The sequence below is a fragment of the Haliotis asinina genome, chromosome 16 (assembly GCF_037392515.1).
Source record: "Haliotis asinina isolate JCU_RB_2024 chromosome 16, JCU_Hal_asi_v2, whole genome shotgun sequence".
Classification (NCBI taxonomy): domain Eukaryota; kingdom Metazoa; phylum Mollusca; class Gastropoda; order Lepetellida; family Haliotidae; genus Haliotis; species Haliotis asinina.
This window is the reverse complement of record NC_090295.1, coordinates 44389771-44408746: the sequence shown is the minus strand read 5'-3', so window position 1 is coordinate 44408746 and position 18976 is coordinate 44389771. Positions and strand designations below refer to the sequence as shown.

At 41.8% G+C, this 18976-nt stretch overlaps 1 protein-coding gene and 1 pseudogene across 2 annotated transcripts in view; both read right to left on the bottom strand.

Annotated features, from left to right (window-relative positions):
• Window positions 1-1136: 1136 nt before the first annotated feature.
• LOC137267811 (sodium-dependent proline transporter-like) lies at window positions 1137-9044 on the bottom strand (annotated as a pseudogene).
• Window positions 9045-12094: 3050 nt separating this feature from the next.
• Window positions 12095-18976, bottom strand: part of LOC137268403 (sodium- and chloride-dependent glycine transporter 2-like) — a 30790-nt gene continuing 23908 nt past the window's right edge. For both annotated transcript variants that reach the window (XM_067802971.1, XM_067802972.1), the window contains exons 12-14: window positions 16583-16683; window positions 15771-15941; window positions 12095-13377 (exon numbers count right to left, since the gene is read on the bottom strand). In XM_067802971.1, coding sequence (XP_067659072.1) covers window positions 13252-13377; window positions 15771-15941; window positions 16583-16683 — 398 coding nt within the window. In that variant the 3' untranslated portion in view covers window positions 12095-13251. The remainder of the gene's footprint in view (window positions 13378-15770; window positions 15942-16582; window positions 16684-18976) is intronic.

The window sequence follows — 18976 nt, the reverse complement described above, 5'->3', positions numbered from 1 at the left end:
TTATGTGATGTAGGTTTGCATAAGGTATGGTTGTCCATGAGTGTGTGTGCTTCAAATTGGTGTAACGTTGTAACGTGATAAACTGGAAGTATAGCACAAACGCACATACACACAGGAACACTAGAGTGAGTCAGTGAGTGAGTGTGTTTAGTTTTACGCCGCTCTTAGCAATATTTCGATAACATCACGGTAGTGACCAGTAGAAATGAGCTTCACACATAGTACACTTGTGGGGACTCGACCCGCGTCTTCGTCGTGAGGTGTGAACACGTTAAGAACTTGACCACCCCACCGTCGCTCCCGCAAGAAGAAACTAAGACCAGACGCATTTACATCTTAACCTAAATGAGACAAATTAATGAAGAATAGTGGGACATTGCAACATTGATGAAACAAATGTGAAACAAAGCAAATGGACACGTATCTCAACCGCCACAAAGATCGGGTTTTATTGATCTATATTATCAGCTGTTTATTGTAGAATGTAACTACATGAATCTGGAACATACAGGCCAGTGGTCAATATTACAAGCAACGAGCCACACTATCAGGTCACTTTGACCCGCATACAACCAAGTCTCATAGTCTCATCACCCGGTTCATTAGGTAGCCTTATACAACCAGCCTCGCCAACATTACTGGGCTCTCAGACACCAATATGTGAATGTCCATCTTATGAATACTGGATGTAGTTGTGAGCTGTCGCTACGAAAGGCAAATTGTTAAGACACAAAAAGTTAATCAGTGTGATTCTGTATAATGCAACGCGATGAGGTGTTGTGCGAAGTCAGATGGCGTTAAACGTTGCACTCAAGACGTTATCACATCATTATATGAAACTTATATATGTAAATTTGGTGTGTGGTGGACTCGTCCAAACATGACTGCTAGAAGAGGTGCTTGTGATGTCCGGATTTACATTCCAAGAAGGTGTGTAATTATTGATCTATTCAGATGGTTCCGTGGGATACCATGGTGATGAGTACCGGCCAAGGATCGCGGTGTCTACATCAACCGTTGTCTTCCACGCGACCATGTCTATCATCAACCTATGTCCACTTCTACTTCCAAGTGATCTCGCTCTCGTCAACTAGGTGCATCTTTAATCAACGTCCTCTTCAGACATTTCCTCCATTTCATGAACTATGGGCGTCACTAAGCAGTATTTCTTTTGTCTTCATGTCCATCTCGTCCTTCCCTTCTTCAGTCTTTCCACTGAATGATGGCCCCCATTCCATCCTTGGCTTGGTCGCTTTGATCAGCTTCTGTAAACACACTACGACATATGATTCTTATTAATAAAAACACTATAAATGAAAACACCACTGAAGTAACATGACCCACCATGTTGCTGAAGCGGCTTAATGATTAGAGTTTCGTAGTGTTTCAATCTTGGGCGTTTTTATCTTAACGATCTGGATCTCCCCAACATTCAAAAGCATAACAGTGAAAAGTTTATCTCCTGATTTCGATGTACCATTTTTTTTTGCGATACTGACCTCTTTCAAAGACCCGTCCTTTTCCCTGCAAATGGCCAGCACCATGCCACAGGTATTGGAATGACAGGGCTAACCGCTACCAACTGCTTGTGCCCAAGAAGGGAATTCCTTCCCACCAAGAGCTACTGGAGACATGCTGGTAAGTCCCGCAATGAGCAAAACCTGTACAAGAAACAATAACACATTACATCTACGTCATTCAGAGAGTACGATCAATAAAGGCATTGACTATTTTGTCCAAACATATTCCCCATTACAGTTCTAGTGTATCTGTTCACATCAGAAACATACACTGAAAACACAGATCCAAACAATGAGGTGGATTATCAGAGTCAAGGCCTTCAGGACTCGTGAGTCCGTGAATCCTGGAGCCTTGTTTCCGCATAATGACAACAGTAATCTTTGTGTATCACGTGCTTAATGTAACTTATATACGGTATTTAGTTAGACTACAAATACCATTCCGTCTGTATTGCACTTTAACTAACATAGTTCAAGACAAAACAATACTTTATTACACAATACAAAAGTGTACAGAAAACTATTTCTTAGCTGTGTCTCTGTAAAATCGAGCAAACACACTGAGGAAACCTCCCACAGATGCTCATCTCCACAGAGTACTCACAAAGAAGAACAGGCGTGGCAACTAGCCACATGGGCTTCCAGACAGGAGACACTCGGTAGCCAGTCATCATCTCCAGATCATCATACAGATGGTTTACACCTGTATACAAGAAGAGAGTTAGGGTTTTATCAACAACTCATGTCAACAATGAAGTTTAATACAGCAATATTTCAGATCTGGAGTGATTTAATTCCCGGGTTCTCTGGAGAGAGATCCGTGTTTCGAATCCCACGCAATGTACACGTCATTGTTACACATGTTATGATGACGTAATGGGTCAGGAAATCACCACCCTGAACGTAAAGAGAAAGTGCTGCAACCATAAGCAGTCGTGCACAATCATTGGAAAAACTGTACATCATCCATGACACGGTGTGTATCGTACAGAGAAGCGGTAAACACAAGGTCAAGAATAAGTAAAGAGTCTTAATTATGTAGTGCTGGGAGACAAGGTTACCGTATATCCACGCTAGAACCAACATTTCCGACATCGCCAGGACAGGTGAAATAGTCCCGACGTACCAGTCCATCAGTGTCAGCACGTAGATACCACCCTGAAAGGATAAGATGACGACCGAGGTGAGTAAACTCCTACGATGGTCAATCTATTCGTGGTAAGGCTTCGGGTGTTTATACATTAGAACGAATTGCGATTTACGACACAGGTAAAGGCCTGCACTTACTTGTGTAACGCACGTAAGCCCTAAAATAAACCCAATCAAACAGACACTAGCTGTAACCAGGAGCTTCCGGTGTCGGAGGGATGCTGGGAAGGCGTCGGTGAGGGCGGTGTCAATGGTCTGAACGTGGGCGAACTGACGGGGCATAGTTATTAGTTGTATCATTTGGTTAAATGTAGTTTTATGCAGTGTTGAGAGTGCGTGAGTGAGTGAATTTGGTTCAAGTCCTCCAATTCAAGAAGTCTTACACGTCATTTCTCTACATACTCTCAAGTTCATTTATAAGAACTCTGAAATATATCATTTACAAATAAACACTCACAGTTTTCAATGATATGAGAAATGTTCTGTTCTTTGATAAGAGAAACTTCAGTCAAATCGGACAGTCTTTACAAGGTCAGTCTCGCCCGTCAACAATACACTAAACTCAACTGCCCAACTTTCTCCGGGACAAGATAAACCTTCCTGCATTATCTTGTCCTGCATTATCTTGTCCTGCATTATCTTGTCCTGCATTATCTTGTCCCGCATTATCCTGTCCTGCATTATCTTGTCCTGCATTATCTTGTCCTGCATTATCTTGTCCCGCATTATCTTGCCCCGCATTATCTTGTCCCGCATTATCTTGTCCCGCATTATCTTGTCCTGCATTATCTTGTCCCGCATTATCTTGTCCCGCATTATCTTGTCCCGCATTACATCTCGTCGCCAGTCGTTCCTCGACCTTGGCTGGCTACAAGTCCATAAGATCAATTTTACATTTCTTGTAATGAATACTTGTAGCGGAAAAAATAAGGCGCTTCCAAAAGGTGTGGCAAATATGTTTCTATGGACGCTGTGAAGAGCGACCTCCCTCAAATTACCAACACCCAGCTCTGCTTCATTTGAATACTCAGTAACCCATGGTTATCGTAAGAGGCGACTTGTGTGATTGGCTTGTCAGGTTCGCTGAGTTGTTTCATGCATGCCATCGTATCCCATTTACAAACGAGGTTAAGGTGTTCACAGCTTCTGTTCCGATAGATGCAGGTGGCTTACCTGACTGTCAAGGCCCACAATAAACAGCATCAGGAAGAACAGACACGCCCACAACTGCCGCAACGGCATTGTCGTCACAGTATCAGGATACGCTATGATAGCCAGACCAGGTCCTGGGAACCACGAGACACAATACATAGCTACAGGGGTTCAGACAAATAAGAACCGACAATTGAAATAGAGCGGGACCAGCGGAAAGGATGAGGTGACATTAAGTCTTATTCACTTAATGTTCCAACCCTGGAACTCTCATGAATGTACAACGTCAGTGCTAAAGAATTCCCAATCTTGACTATCAAAGTAGCTGATCTGTCCCTCTACAAAACCAAAACGTGTGCAACAAATAGCACATGCATATTTGCACAGGATAATCCGAAGGGGAATTTTGCACTTTTCATGTCCTAACCACTCATGGGAAATACACGGAAAACATCCAGGCAATGATTAGAGTATTCACGTGTTTTGTTCTAGTAAAATGAGAACATGTAATCTAGTCTGTAGTGAGATATCCGTTTTAAATATATGTAACCGGGACTGAAATATCACACCCACCTTCTTTGACTACCTCCGAGATAGGCAGGTTGGACTGGTGGGCCATGTAACCCAGGAACACGAAGATGATGAATCCAGCTGGTCAGACAGTCCAACACATGGAGCACCAGAGCATCCCTGAGACAGAAACAGATCGATGAGGTCATTTCACCTGGCAAATCTTAAAGTGAATCTAAAAACAGCTGGCACGTTATTTAAAAGCCAGGAACACGAGAGAATAACCAGTCTAGATTATGTTTCATAAATGATGGAATATATTTCCGTGTGCTCAATGTAAACGTAGTCACTATCAGTTCAGTTAACCCCTTTCCTGGAATTTATTTATGACTACTTTCGTATTGCCCAGAGGTTTTGTGGGCAGCACTGTTGTTTGTGTTGCATTGACATTCTTTTTGTAGTCATACGTATAGCAATACATACCTTGACCAAGTTTCAAAGTCACAATAGTGGATTAGCTCTTGTCTGTCTGTACTACCGTATGTGGTATGTCTATGCAGTTACCATGGTTATGCCATTTTTCCAATATGAAGCAACACATTGACAATCAAGTTGCCATGGTTATACCATATTTCCAAAATGATGCAACGCACTGACAATCACAACGATGAGCCGGAATGTTGTACAAATAATTCATACCAGTAGCAGTTATTGTGAAATTTGTTGTAGCTGGATAGGGTGCTAATTCCTGCGTTGCCAATTCCAACAGAGTACCTGAGAAGCAGCATTACGCCACACCTGGAGAAATAGTTCATCAATAGTTCATCAGTCGTTCATCTTTATTACATCTCATTCCAATTCAAAGTGGGAACTGGAGAACAAGACGAATCAGAATCAGTACGTATAAAATGTTTAAAACAGCTATATTATCAATATGATTAACGTTATAAACATAGCTCTCTCAACTTTTGCATCCATGAGTTTTGTCCACTGTGGTATACTATAGTACTTGACTCCTTCTACAGCTCCCGGAAGTAACAATCCACGAACAAGCAGAGCTATCAAAGTCATGTACGGAACGGTGACTGCAACATACACGACCAGTGAATAAAATGACAACAGTAATAAAGAACAGTGGCTCAGGGAATGAGTTGATTTTATTCGAAAGTATGTCACCTATATCATGTCCTGTGAACTTGGTGTGGGACACTTCTACACTTCTTCAAATTCAGTGGTGTCACGAATGTATACGTTAGGGTATGTAAGGAAAGTTATACACCACGGTATAGAAGAGAGACTACACACCATGGTATATAAGGAAGGTTATACACTATGGTATATAAAGAAGGTTATACATCACGTTATAGAAGGAAGGATATACAGCATGTTTCAGCTGCCATTTGTGGTTATCGGATTCCACACATACACATAGTGGCCCTACCTTGCCCAACGACAGAGGAGGACCACCAGCCAGGCTACCAGGAGACACACAAGTAGCTGCCACCGGACACGTCCCACATCCTGGATTCTCGAGGACATCTGAAGCACGTGGTGTCTGAAGCACACATATTAAACGCCGTCTATATTTAAGAGTCCAAACAATTTCAAAGTTATAAATTTCGGTAAATATATCATCCAATAAAAAAGCTGTCTATCCATAAAAATAATCAGTCTTGTACCGGAAGAATTTCGCCACTGTCAATTTAGAATCAAATGGTTGACCACAGCCTACAACAGGGAACGCACCTACTCTTCAGAAGGTGTCACCGCTTGTTCAGTTATGGTAACCAGGTTTAAGAAGCTAGCTGTTCCAGGATATGACAATGTTGTAGGACTGGTTTGTCCGTGTACGTCAAAGGTCAGTGTTCCACTCGTTGTCACACGTGCTCCATGGTAGGACTGAACTGAATGACCCCACGATGTAGAACAGAGTCCAAGCCAGGATGACATTGTAGTAGATACAGATGATGGCAGAGAGGACAACCATGCCGTAACCTATACCTGTAACACAGACTGAGGTTCTGCAACATCTTGCCACGGCAATTACAGCCAGTGTTATTACAGCCAGTCAAAAGATATGCATTTAGGTTCCCTCTAAAGGGGCGATTTGACAGAATGCCAAAGCAAACAGGAATGTAGATTGTAGATGTGAACGTCTGGATAGCCCGTTGACGTTAGCTCACTTAGTCTGCTTCTGGTCTGTTTAAGTCATGTCAAGTTGAAGAGCAACGAAGTCATCTTCATTGAAAGAAAAATGTTAATGCACATTACCCTAACTCATTTAGCAACAAAGCCATTGGTACGTCCGGAATGGTCCTTCTGCACAAAAACCTCTGACAAATTCTGGATAATGTCACTTCTGTTTCAAGAAAGGAGCTCACAGCACCAGAAATGCAGTCAATATCTATCATCTATGTAGTTCAGTGTGCGACCAAATTATCAGTGTTTGCGGTTTAAAATATGGTTATATTGTTTGTTTACAAATATTAGACGGGAAATCTTGTCACTTCAGTTAACTTAATAGCAATATCATAACACAAGAATAGACTTGTACGCCAGGATGAAACACAAACGTGAACCCTGAAATCAAAGCTAAATTCGCCGCAGAGCTCTCTAAACCGGCTGGATAACAAGGGTGTTAACCCAATTTACGAGCACTTTAATCTACAGCTACATCACTCATTAATATATTTAAAACATTTATTGCTGCCACATAGAACTTCTCATTTCATGTCTCAAGATGTATTACTTGACGAGGAAAATCATATCGTCATCAAAATTCTAACAAACTTCCCCTGCCAAGGAGAGCAACTGCAAACAATTTGCTTGACTTATTTCAACCAATGTTTACCATAGACGGATATGCAATGTATTACATGAGTATAAGGGAAGTCGAGCACTGACCTTGAAACAAAGGGCAGACAATCCACACTCTTCCGGGTCCGAGGTTGGAGTACTGAGTGTATATCAATTCCATGAAGATGGCTGGCATCCCACACACAAACATGGCCAGGACGTAAGGGATCAGGATGGCAACTGACCATTCTCTTCCGACAGAGGTTACTTGTCATATCTTCCTACGAACCTCTATTCTAATACGGCCATAATTCGCGGTTCTCATAAAATCTCCTAGCGGCAAAAACTGGCAGCAGATTTATCTCCCTTTTTTCTGTCCAATCAGAACACGTGTGACATCGACTTAGATTCAACTTGACAAATGCAAGCAATGTGGAGAAACAAATATGACAAGACTGAGTTCTGTCTAGAAGAAACATTCGAGTAACGCGCTCGGGAAGAGGTTCTAGTTTTCACGATGCATCGGGAAATTACCGAGATCTTTCGAACGATCACTTTTGATACAAGGTCGCTGATTGCACTACTAAATCTGATTGCCTCCAATCACGAGTCTTGAATACTCGCACCATGAAAGGGTCGTATTAAAACAGAGGTTACATAGGAAGATGTGACAAGTAACCACTGTGGGAAGAGAATGGCAGCTGACATGATTTTGTAAAAATGAAAAAAAAATTATTTAGATCTTTTCTTTAGCAATGTTAGGTGTATATTGCATAATCCTTTATGGTCCCCGCACTAGTAAATATGCATATTTTAATAAACCTATCACTTGGTTGCACGTTAGAGACACAATGCAATGCAATGTGATGATATTTACTGTGATTGTTTAACACTATTAGTTCCACTGTGAATATTTTGTTGGTGCATAAATACCAATCTATGAAGTCGCCGAACCTAGTAAGGATTACAGATGTCACCGCTTAGTGCTTGAATAGGTGACCTACATGTGCACCTTCAGTGTTACACTGTACATAACATTAAGCCCCTGTTACGAGAGTGTATTTTCTGTAAATTGTGTAAATCCTTCAGCGATAATTATTATGAGTCACATTTCGTACCGTAAATGTTCAGTGTTATTAATACTTTATCGGCAGGCCTATAAGGTAGAGTTTCCTCCGTTTGGTGTGTTTTGACTTGCTGTTCGCGAATGCACAAGAATCATAGACTGTATACACAAGGCTGGTTGTTGAGTTGATCTCTCTCACACACACGGACACACACGGATTAACTGGAGTGCGTCAATCTGCCTGCCTTTGTCAGTGTCTGCCCTACATGACCGCTGCCTGACATCTCGCCGCGTTACATTCAGTATTACACCCTCAAACCAAGACTTTGGTGAGATGATATTATATTTGTGACCCATTACTTTAGTTTGCATTGCACATGAAACCTATATTTGTGAATCATTGTATCTTGCTCTTTGCTCAATATAAAATCTTAAATATTTTAGACTTGTGTGTGTTTATATTATGTTGGTTCTTGCATAATTGGGAATCATTTTCTAAATGCCAGATTTAATATTATCCCTAACACCATTATATCCTTTAGCTTGAGAACCGGTGCCCGCATTCAGGCCCCAAACGTTCGTAGCCCTAAGCTAATGTGTTAAGAGAGGGTTTAATAACTTCGTACGGCAAGGAACGTTTCGAGAAAGGTAGCCAAACTTCTTAAACAACACAAACTATATGGCATATTTAAAGCAATGAATACCCTCTAATCTAATGCAAGCAAACACTCACCTCCACTGTGATAAAAGATGTAGGGGAACCTCCATATATTTATCAGGCCCACCATAGAACCAATCACAGAGAACAGGAACTCCAGCCAGTTGGACCAATTCCCTCGATGTCCAAACATTATTTTTCAAAGGTTTGGCTGAACAGAATGACGAATACGACCTATACCCTCTTTACAAACTACAACGTTAAGCAACATGAATAGTATAAGCTGGAGGCGACTGCACCATGACGAGGCAGTCTCTTGAACACCAACACTGTCAACATGCACTGAATCTCACCGACATATACCTGACTAGATACAAATATCATGTAACTGCAGCAGAACAGTATTAGATTACTCAGACCATTCAATCCTATTCAATTTTTATTTCCTTCTGTGATGAATTTCTATTTTCTGGTGAATTCCAACTTATCAGTGTGCCAAATGACTGGATTATCCTACCTCGTCCCATGCGGGTTCACAGGTTGTTGGGTGATGGCCTGAGAATGGTTGCTGTTACAGACTTTCACCACATGGCGTGGGTACACTGGTATAGCGTCAGGCGACTCAGTCACTGACGTGGCATTATATTCAGTGACGAGGATCCTTCTCGACATTTCCAGATGACAAGCGTCGTGCTTAACACGGGCCGATCGATGTGGTAATTATATGATGTTGGTTGGCATGAATTAGGGCTACCCATAAATATCTTCAAATAATGCTTCAAATTGGTGTATCGTTATTGGATAGAAGGACTCGCCCAAACATCTCCCGTTCATGGACATGCTAAAACGTTCGAGCGAAAAGAATTGAAGTTGATATTTTCACTTCTGAAACCCATGCAGACTAGCACGTGGCTGCCTTTCTTCGGTTATGTGACTTGAAAGAAATCAGTTACACCTTGGAGACTGCCTCTTTATAACTGGACGACGTTTCATTAACTTTTGAATGTTTTGTGAATAAAACTGGAAAAACAATTGGAAAAAAGAGCTCTGTTGATATTTAACTACGTATTTACCACTTTCAACTGCGTTCCAGTTATAATGTGAGTGAGTGAGTTTAGTTTAACGCCGCACTTAGCAATATTCCAGCTGTATTGCGGCGGTCTGTAAATAATCGAGTCTGGACCAGACAATCCAGTGATCAACAACATGAGCATCGATCTGCGCAATGGGGAACCGATAACATGTGTCAACCAAGTCAGCAAGCCTGACCACCCGATCCCTTAGTCGCCTCTTACGACAAGCATAGTCGCCTTTATGGCAAGCATGGGTTGCTGAAAGCCTGTTCTACCCCGGGATCTTCACGGGTAGTTATAAAGTGATAAGCTGGAACTATAACACAAACACACATACACACGGGCTCACAAGACTGGGTGAGTTTAGGTTTACGCCGCTTTTAGCAATATTCCATCAATACCATGGCTGGGGACACACATTAACCAGTAGACTACCCCGTCCCTGACACAATCAAACGCAGATCATGACAGAAGCTGCTAACAGCATAAATCAATTCAGTTAGTGTCAGATTATCAATTAAAATTACCTTACGTTCCCAACGCTGTGTTTTCCGATATGTCAACTTTACATAACGTGTGTCGGTATGACGCTGACAGTAGGTGAATACCAACATAGTTTTCTGGTAAACAGTAATGGGAAGCCTTAAGTATTGAAGCTTTGTTTGTGACTGATGTCCGCCACAGCCACCTATCCATGACCTGGGCGATATGCAGGGAACCACACACTACCTTATGCTAGCCTTCTTATGAACACCTGGAGTCATCACATCAGATTTACTTGACTATTATTCATTTTTCACCATTATTTTGCGCCAGATGAACCTAATTCGGATCATAATCGAGACTGGGTATCCTCTGGCTTTGGCGTTCAACACTTCGATGACATAAGGTGAGCGTCAGTGCCTCGGACACTATCAGTGTGCTTCAACGTGCCTCTGCATTCGCACACAGGCAAACTGTAACCCAAATGGGTTGCGCATCATATAGAAAATGACCAGTTTTCTTACATGCGAGCGAAGTGAGCAAAGGTTGGCAACGTACTTCCCTCGCTTCGGTTCGAAAAATACTTTTCATGCCAAAATAAAACATCGCCATCATCAAAGGTATACACCCAGTTCTTCACTGGTTTGTGCTCTCATATTTCCAACACCATGTTGAACAATCAATCACGTGAAATATGTTTTATTCAACATTTTAAGCGCAACTCGTGGTATATCAGATCGTTCTTCGCCTCCATTCCCCCTTCCAGCTTCCGGTTCATTTGCGCTACTTTGTCATATTCTCAATGCTGTGCAACCCCATTTGCGCGACAGTTTGCTTGTGATTCACTCATGTACGCTGTAATCAGTATTCTGCGGCGTGTTTCAATAACAGTGACCGATTAAATAGTGGCCCCTGTGTGTGGATTATATATAGACCCATAAGTCGTGAAGAGAAAAACATTGGAAGTCTCAAAAATTGTTTGTTATCTTCAGTCCTTCATTGTGTATGCTGCCGTACTTGCAGTTTACATTATATACCGAAGAACATTCTTAAAAGTATTTCATTTTGGCTCTAAATGCAGGAGGTTACTACAACAAGGCACATTATAAGTTGTTCTCTCGTCACGAGGAGAGCATGGTTTCAGGTACTCTCGATGTTTGTTCCCTTCGGGCTCAAGCCATGCTCCCCGGGGGATCAGTGAATAAGGAATTTATCTTATCGAGCACCTAAATGTCAATTTTGAACTGTCTGAAGCATGGGTATCGGATAGCACACTTCAGCCAAATTGTGTGAATCAAACGATTCGAATCTTGCATCTTGCTGTTTTTCTTCCCACAGGTATTGTCTCAGTAAAGTCGCTGCGATGTAATTAACCCTCTTAATATTCACAGGGACTACATTTGAACGTTTTGTCAAAAATATTTATCGGAAAGATTGTTAAATGTTTTCGTAACCATCGTTAGATTTTGAGGACGACACAAGAAACACAGATTTAGAGTTATCTCCCTTCAGTCGATTTCCACTCGCAAGAAATCGGCAATTTCCGTGCATCATTCGTCTTTGAATGTTATTCGAGATAAAAGGTAACAACAACGAAGTACCGAATGAGTCGCTATTAGCAGCGGGGCATACTGCAATGTATCTCGCGTGTAAGGGTGTTATTGAAAATAACAGCAGAGCGCTCAGCTAATCAGAAAAATGCATTTATGTGTGAGGTTAGATAAATGCCAAGATATTCATCTACAAACATTTGATTCTTTGTTCTATCATTCACTTTCCCATTATTACGGTACCTGATACTGTCACGTGTTGATTCCAATTTGAAACGATACGTTAAAATACTCATCTGCACGGAAATGCATTTCAGTGTGAACAAGTAACAGTGAAAGGTTGTGCAGATAATAATTGGATTCTAAACATAAACGTGTTCCTAACAAATTACAGCAAAATAATATGCAATACATTGCTATTGCCACATTCAATGTCAACAAATGGTACATTGCTATAATGAAATTCAATGGCAGTAAATGATACAATGCTATTTCATGGAACAATGGTATTACCAAATTCAGTGACAGGACATGATACATTTCTATTACCAAATTCAATGACAGGATATGGCGCATTGCCACTACCATTTTCAATGGCAGTACCTGGTACAGAGACATAACCAAATTCAATGACAATACATGATACATTATTATTAACAAAGTCGTTGTCAGCTCATGATACAGTGGCATGGCTAAGTTCAATGTCAGTACATGGTAGATTGCTATTACAAAATTCAATGGCAGTACATGATAAACAGTGGCATTACCAAATTAAATGGTACTACACAATACACTGGGATTACTAAATTAAATCGTACTACACAATACACTGGGATTACTAAATTAAATCGTACTACACAATACACTGGGATTACCAAATTAAATGGTACTACACAATACACTGGGATTACTAAATTAAATCGTACTACACAATACACTGGGATTACTAAATTAAATCGTACTACACAATACACTGGGATTACTAAATTAAATCGTACTACACAATACACTGGGATTACTAAATTAAATCGTACTACACAATACACTGGGATTACTAAATTAAATCGTACTACACAATACACTGGGATTACTAAATTAAATCGTACTACACAATACACTGGGATTACTAAATTCAGTGGCAGTGCATAATACACTGGCATTGCCAAATTCAATGGCAATACGTGACTCAGTGGCATCACCAAATTAATTGACAATGCATGATACAATACCTTTACCGCAGTCTGATATTTCCACTGCTACCTAAAATCTACAATGAACAAGTTGCATCATTTCGTTAACCATGGGCGTCACTGAGCAGTACTTCTGTTGTCTTCATGCCCACCCTGCCCTTCCCATCTTCAGTCTCTGCGCCGAGTGCTGGCCCCCATTCCTTCCTGGGCTTGGTCGCTTGGATCAGCCTCTGTAAACAGACTCATTTGGGCTATTCCTACTTTGCACAAACGATAATAACACAACAGTCATCCAGAACTCTCTCAGTAAATTCATAGAGATCCACTATGTAAGAGGCAGGGGTTGTTGGTTATTTGAGACAAGGTATATCAAACATTTTTCTCTCGTAGAAGGAGTGTGAGTAAGTATGGTTCTACGCTGTTTTCATTAATATCACGACGATGACACCAGAAACGGGCTACACATTGTACCCATGTAGGGAATCAAACCTAGATCTTCGGCATGCTATAAACACTAGGTTACCCCTAAAAATTAGCTCGTGGAAGAAAGTCTGTTGTAATGTTTAATTTACAACACATTTTTTCAGGACAGCAGCGAACAAATGTAACATTCATTTTTTCTAGAACACCTTTAAACAGGTGGCGTCGATGAGTGAGTGAGTGAGTGAGTTTAGTTTAACGCCGCACTCAGCAGTATTCCGTCTATATGGCGGCGGTCTGTAAATAATCAAGTCTGACCAGACAATCCAGTGATCAACAACATGAGCATCGATCTGCGCAACTGGGAGGAGACATGTATCAGCGAGTCTGACCACACGATCCCGTTAGTCGCCTCTTAGGACAAGCATAGTCGCATTTTATGGCAAGCTTGGGTTGCTGAAGGTCTGTTCTACCCCGGGACCTTCACGGGTCGGTGGCGTCGATGTATATGAACCCTGCTTCATATGTACGAGGGGATGTCAATAAGTTTTGAGCCTTGCATAGAAAAACACAAAATATAGGTATGAACCACATTTATTTTTCAACATAGTCCCCTTGTGAGTCAAGACACTTGTTCCATCTTTTCTGATGCCGTCTCTGTAGAAGGTGCCATTTTGGTCCTCAAACCAAGCCTCAGTAGCAGCAATAAGCTCGTTATCATCCTGAAATCTACGACCACGCAAGTGTTTCTTGAGATTTGGGAACAGATGGTAATCACTTGGTGCCAGGTCTGGAGAGTAGGGGGGATGCGGCAAGATTCCGTACCCGGAATTCCTGGACAGCAGCGGCTGCAACGCGAGAGGTGTGTACTGAAGCATTGTCTTGATGTAGAAGAATACCACGTCTGATCTTGCCCCGGCGCTTGTCCTTGATTGACTGTCGCACTTGCCTCAACAAGTTAGCGTAATATTTCCCATTCATTGTTCTTCCTTTTGGTAAGTATATCTATATGGATGACGCCTTTGCTATCCCAGAAGACTGTCGCCATTAACTTCTGCACTGATCTGGAGGCTTTGAACTTTTTGGTCCTGGGAGAAGGGACATGTTTCCATTCCATGGATTCTTGTTTGCTCTCAGGATCATAGTGGTGGATCCAGGTTTCATCACAGGTTACTAGCCTAAAGTGAAATTCTTCTGGATTCTTGTTGTATCTGGTTAGCATGGAGTTGCTGATGGTGACCCTTGTTTTCTTCATTTCATCTGTAAGCGTTCTTGGCACCCATCTTGCGCACACCTTAGACATGACGAGATGTTCATGAAGAATTGTCTCGATGGATCCGTGTGAAATGTCTTTGGCCTCATCTAACTCGTGGAGTGTGATTCGACGATTTTCCAGCACAAGTCTATGCACTCTGTCAATGTTTCCCTGACTAGTGCTTGTTGTTGGGCGACCTGGACGGGGGTCATCTTCAAGACACTCTCTACCATGCTTAAATTCATTGACCCATCGTTTGATGGTAGCAGATGAAGGGGAAGACTTCCCATAAACTGCTGAAAGCCTTTCTTCAATGTTCTTCGCCGAGTTTCCTTCAAGAACTAAAAACTTAATCACAGCTCTATACTCAATTTTATTCATTTTCAATGCCCTGAGGGGGGTCTCTTTCTGTCAATGTGAGTTGTTCAATAACTTCGGAGAGTAGGATACCAAAACTTACATATCACATCAGCTACACCCCAAGGTTCAATGTGGTACCATAGGCTGTGACACCTGGGTATGAAAAAATGCTCAAGGCTCAAAACTTATTGACATCCCCTCGTATTAGCCAGTGGCTCAAGCATCCGCTAGCCAACTTGTTCTATTCCCCATATGGTCACAATGTGTGAAATCTTCCCTGGCATCGACATTGCGAATATACCGTATTTAAAGGCGAACGTCTTGTGACAACGTCATACTAGGATTAATCTACTAAGAAGGTGGCAAAGTCACAAATACGGAGGTGTTAATGCTGGTATTTACTTTGTCTGAATGTCATTAACGTTTGCGTGCATCCAGCGACATGTTCAAAGCCAGCGTTACTCATGGCTTGGATTGCTGTGGCGCGAAGGCAATGAGCAGTGTATGACTTACTGCATTGGGCATTGCGACATGTCAGTGAAACTTTTACTTTCTTTTCTTTGCAAAAAGTCTCTTCTTCTTACTGACCTCTTTCAAAGACCCATCCTTTTCCCTCCAAATGGCCAGTACCATACCCACAGGTATTGAAAGTAACGGACACACAGCTATCAGCCAACCAACTGCTTGTGCCCAAAATGGGAATTCTCTCCCACCAAGAGCTACTGGGGACATGCTTGTAAGACCAGCAATAAACAAAACCTGCAGAAGAAACAACGACACATCATTTCCTCCCGTACGTCAGAGAGAACAACTTTATATTTCTTGTGACAAAAATTCTGTAAAAGCTTTGATTATAATCAGCGTTTCATGGGGTATTTCATGTTTATTAGATTTCGAGTTAGATTGGAATTCATTGGTACGCTTTTGAAAAGGACTATATCAGCCCGATCTGAAACAATCAGATAATTTATTCCGATAATGATGTGTATTCACATTACAATATGACATTTAGCAAAAATCGAATGAATTAATGCAGCGTTACATTAACTCGACTCTCGTGACCTCTGCCGACCAAATTTTATTTCAAGCGAAACCCACAGAGAACGCTTTTTACGAATATCCTATAACGCATGGAAAGCCTGTTCGGTAAAACACTGACAACACCGCGTACGACAGTTATCGATATGTGGAGCAATAGTTTACATTCCATGTATGGCAAATGTTATATGTTTGGAAGCTGTTCGCCCGGAAGTTTCAATTATCGCTTTCAGGCAAGATCAAAAGGATAATAAGGATCTATTGCAACAAAAGGAGGCTTAAGCATATCCCGCAATACATATATTATAGACCAAACTTTTGTGAAAAAGAGCGTGAGGAAGCCTTGTCCCTTGAGTACTCACAAAAACAAAAAGGGGAGTGGCGACGACCCACATGACCTTCCAGACAGGAGACACTCGGTAGCCAATCATCATCGCCAGATCATCATACAGACGGTTTACACCTGCCCATAATAACACATAATAATGACAAGTTTCAGTTTTATCACTCGTGTTGAGGAATGTTGAGGAATACACAACTTTGAAACAGCCGCCATGTTTAACTTGGATTTTGCGAGGCAGTCATTATACACAAAGCAAACTTCACTGCGGAGTTATGCGAGACGTGTAAACAGCCCAGAGAAATGATTTCCGGTTAATGTAGGCACTGACATGGGCCAGGTGTGCGTTTGCATATGCTTGGGGCGTTTGTGCCGCAGGCTTTGGATACACACACGCATTAAACACCTTCAAGAAATGCAATGATGCAGCAATATGTAAGATATCCCCAATGTCCAGAGTTATGTTCATGTGGCTTTTCCATCCTAACGAGGTACCCATTCACAGCTGGGTGGACTGGGACTGATAGTCCAAGTTTACTGCACGTCGCTATACCCGCAACTAGGTGTTTGTATGCATTCATTTAGCCACCATATTGTCATGTACCAAGAGATTCGTGGGTTCTGCACAACGTTGTGTACTGCACGCTAGGGATTGTCCAAAGACTAAGGGAGTCTGCACACAAAGTTGACGCCAAGGGTTTCACATAATGTCACAGATGGACTGGATCATGTCACCTCAAGCTTGCTGGATCAGTAGCTTGGCGTCTTAGCCAGCTCGTCCCCTGCGCCCCCGCCAAAATGGACCTAGTTCTGTCAAAACGTTTCAGTTTTCAACCCAGAATACCGCTGTAACACATGACAAACTCAAGGAAAACTTCATTCCTTGATCCCAGGTATTTGCTAATAAATGTAGTGAGAGCAGTTATCCCTACGTGCCTGTCTTCTGAGATTTAGGACACTTTGACAAAAATCTCAACTGAAGTATACTGAGAAAAAAAATGTGTGAAATGATGGGCTCCCTCATTGATAGCATTGAAGTTCAACACCATTCAGTAACCATCAAGTAGTCAATTCCCCATACTCGATATCTCCTGGGTATACGTTCCGATAAGTCCCCACTATACCCTGGATGCACCTAAAGCTCAGTCCGATGAATTTATTACCTCCCTTGGCTTGCTTTTAATCCAATCAAGATGTCTACGCTAGTAAGTTGAGCGTACTAAACATAACACATATTCACTTTTTAAAGTCTCTAACTTGACAACACAAATGATTCAGAGGTACTCTGAAAGAGGTAGGAGTTCTTGCATATATTTTTGTTGAAGTTTTGGGCTTCAATTTGTGATTATGATATCCTCAAAATCTCAGTCGCACTGCGAACAAACCCTTGCAGGTGCGACGACCGCTATCTTTGTCAAGACTCGCAAGTTCGGTTGTAACGGGGGATTAGCTGATTGGCTGCAGTGACTGTGCGGAGCCAGCAAAGGGAGGTAATACAATTATCGGGACGGCCTGTGGATGCGTCCAGGGTATAATAGAGATTTATCGGAACGTACACCCTGTAGATATCGAGGATGTGAATTCCCTTACACTGATTTACCCACGTGACCTTTAGATAGGGAAACAGTTGAGATATCTATTAGGAGCTTTGTACATAGACTGGCGGCACACTCTCAACAGATGTGACAGCCAAGAATGGTTGTACACTTGGTGCGGTCTAGCAAAGTCATATTGTGCGGCCGGGCAGTTTGGAATCAGAACAGGCTCTTCAATATAACGCATGTAACCGGAAATCTTTTACATTCCTCAGCATTTGAGATACAATCGTACAAACAGCTTCATACGACTCTTTGAAAACGTTCTTTGCTGGACACGAGGAATTAATGGTTATATTTATGGCGATATGCATGTTTATGAATGGTCATATGCTAGTCGTAGGTATAAATCGGTGATACTCTAGTTATTTTCCTATCCTTATCCAATCATTTCAGTCAAAAAAGAAACTTCACATTCTTTCTTCAGGGCACTATAGAAGAACAAGAGATAGTAAGATGGTTAAATTGTTATTATTTCATTGCTGAGATCTGTGTGGTGTACTCGATACACTGACAGTGCCACAATCAGTTCCATTAGACTACACCGTCGTTCCAAAACATGCGTATATAGAATAAAAATTCTAAATCTCTCAATATTGTGTATGGCCGTCCCGCGCATTCACCACTGTCAAACACCGTCTCCTCAGCGACCGCCTGATGCGTGTGAACACGTGGTTGTCGATTCTGCGTCATTGCTCTTGCAAGGCAGCGCCAAGTTCCTACAAACAGGTTGGTTCCCAAGACCGCGAAGCATCCCACATGTGCTCTGTTGGATTAAAGTCAGGGGATCTCGATGGCCAGTCCATGACGGGATTCATCGC